At 54.5% G+C, this 2,463-nt stretch overlaps 2 protein-coding genes across 2 annotated transcripts; both read left to right on the plus strand.

Moving 5' to 3' along the window:
- Positions 1-714: 714 nt before the first annotated feature.
- Positions 715-1,035, plus strand: DQ04_16671000 (hypothetical protein; the record flags this gene model as incomplete). The annotated part of the gene is made up of 1 exon (XM_009317492.1): positions 715-1,035. One exon carries the CDS (start codon positions 715-717, stop codon positions 1,033-1,035), a length of 321 nt encoding a protein of 106 aa, XP_009315767.1.
- Positions 1,036-1,182: 147 nt separating this feature from the next.
- On the plus strand, positions 1,183-2,130 carry DQ04_16671010 (adenylate kinase; the record flags this gene model as incomplete). The annotated part of the gene is made up of 1 exon (XM_009317493.1): positions 1,183-2,130. The coding sequence occupies one exon, from the start codon at positions 1,183-1,185 to the stop codon at positions 2,128-2,130; it is 948 nt and encodes a 315-aa protein (XP_009315768.1).
- Between the last annotated feature and the right edge of the window lie 333 nt (positions 2,131-2,463).

Consider the following 2,463-nt stretch of genomic DNA (forward strand, 5'->3'; position numbering starts at 1 on the left):
TTTTTTTTTTTTTTGTTATTGTTATGTGGGTGCTCTTTAAATTTTTGGGCTTCATTCTTTTTTGTTTGCCTTGTTTCTTCCATTGAATTGCGTACTCTTCTGGCATGTCAGCAAAAAAGCTTTCTGCCACTATTCGTCTTGGAGGCCTTCCACACCACGTGCGTGTAGCGACGATGCGTGTGAAGTATTCAACGTTACTTCATCCGTTGCGGGAGTGCGAGGCTCGGACTGCAGCAAGGCGTCGACACGGTCCGGTCTGCTGCCATCATTCGCTGGGTCTATTACACTCTCTTGGAAGTCGGAAATCAGTAAGGACCTCACCATCGGTTTCAATTTTGCCTCCTTCCTCCTACGCGATGCCACGCAAAGTCTTTTTTCTCCTCCCTCTTTCCTCTTTTGCGCAGACCACCTGCTGAGGCAGCCTGAATTATGGCGCTGAAGCTCTGAGTGTTGTGCGTGCTGTTTATTTATAGTGGATTGCAAGGATGGACGTGCTGTGCTGCTCCGTCGCGGTGAAGGGGGACGGTTTGTGGCGGAATGGCATGCACTCCCTGAGTTTCACTGGCTGTGTCTGGTCTCCGATTTGGCGTGGGAGGGCGATCGGGGTTTGCCACAGTACGAAAAGGGATGGCTTCAGCGGAGGTGGCATGCGAGGTACACCGCATTGTGCGCCACATTGCACCCACTGGGGTGGGGCGCATGCACTGATGGCTTATGCCGGGCATGGTTGCTGAGGCAGCCCTCGAACCGTGTGACTGGCCCGACGCTGCCCGTTTGGTCTGTTTGGTGGTCGATGAATTGGTGTTGGAAGCAACGGATACAACTGTGACTGGGGTAGAGGTGCCACTGCACTGGTCAGCACGAGAAAGTTTCTCCGCCACCGAGGTGGGATTGCCTTCGTTATTCACTTTTTGGCAGTGGAGCAGAGTAGAACGCTCTGTACGCTTCGCTGAATGTACAGGTACGAGGGTCTCCCCATTCCCATACTATGGTAATCTTGTTGCTGCTGCTGAGGTGTGGTGCTGGGCGGGGTGATGCGCCAACAGTGTCTGTGTACCTCTTTTCCTTTTTACTCCTTCCGTCGGAGCGTCGGTGCCTCACGCACACAGCAATAGCCTCTTCCATCAGTTAAGCAAGACACTCTGATTATATTGTTTTTGACGCAGTGCGAGGATCCCAGCGATGTCCAGTATTCCAGACGACACGCTTACATACCTAAAGGAGAACAACATCGCTCAGCTCATGGAGCATATCCTGCGGAACATTACTACAGACCGCCCTGCGGAGCCCACAAAGTATATCCACGACCTGTTTGAGCGCCCTGTTCCACCGCAGATCATCATTGCCGGTCCGCCTGGCAGCGGCAAGGGGACGNCATACCTAAAGGAGAACAACATCGCTCAGCTCATGGAGCATATCCTGCGGAACATTGTAGCAGATGCCCCATCTAAGCCCACAAAGTATATCCACGACCTGTTTGAGCGCCCTGTTCCACCGCAGATCATCATTGCCGGTCCGCCTGGCAGCGGCAAGGGGACGCAGAGCCGATTCATTGCGAAGCGCTTTGGAGCTGTGCATGTGTCGTCCGGCGACTTGCTGCGTGCCGAGGTGCAGAACAACACCGACGCTGGCAAGATTGCGGAGTCTTTCATGAAGAGCGGCAAGCTCGTGCCGGACAAACTCATCACGGGCATGATCCGCCGCCGGCTGGAGCAGGACGACGTGAAGGAGCGTGGCTGGTTGCTCGACGGCTTCCCGCGCACGCGTGAGCAGGCGGAGGCCCTGGAGGCGGCGGGCATTGCGCCGCACGTCTTCATCCTGCTGGACGTCCCCGAGGCGCTTGTCGTTGAGCGCATTGAACACCGCCGCACGGACCCAGCGACGGGAGCTGTGTATCACCTGCTGTACAACCCGCCGCCGCGGGACGATGTCGTGCTGCGTGACCGCCTCGTGCAGCGCGTTGACGACCGCCGCGAGACTGTTGAGGCCCGCCTGAAGATATACAACGAGAGGCTTACAGGCCTCCAGAAGCACTATGGCAGGATCATTGAGATAGTGGGTGGGGAACGGAGCATCGATGATGTGAAGGCTGCAGTGCTTGAAGCAGTTGAGCGGCGTAGGTTGCGATGATGTACTTCCCTGTCTTTTCTTTTTTTTGTTTACTTTTGCCAAACGTTTTCCTTTGTTTTATTCCCTGTTTTCGTTTTCGTGTCACCCACCACATGCTGCTGCTGCTGCAGAGAAGTGCGTGCAGCGTGGCTGTTGGAGTGAGGGTTATTTATCATGTGCAACAGAATATTTACTGGCGGTACTGCCGGTAGTTTGTTATACTGTGCGTCCGAGCCCCAAAGTTTGTCGGCTTAAATTGATGACGTGGGACGCGCATTCCTGTGGAGTGCAAAATGCCCCGGGTATGCAGTGTATTGGTATTCCTTCATTTCTTTGTTCCTGCTGTGCGTTGTT

Source organism: Trypanosoma grayi, assembly GCF_000691245.1.
Source record: "Trypanosoma grayi strain ANR4 Tgr_1667_V1, whole genome shotgun sequence".
NCBI lineage: Eukaryota > Euglenozoa > Kinetoplastea > Trypanosomatida > Trypanosomatidae > Trypanosoma > Trypanosoma grayi.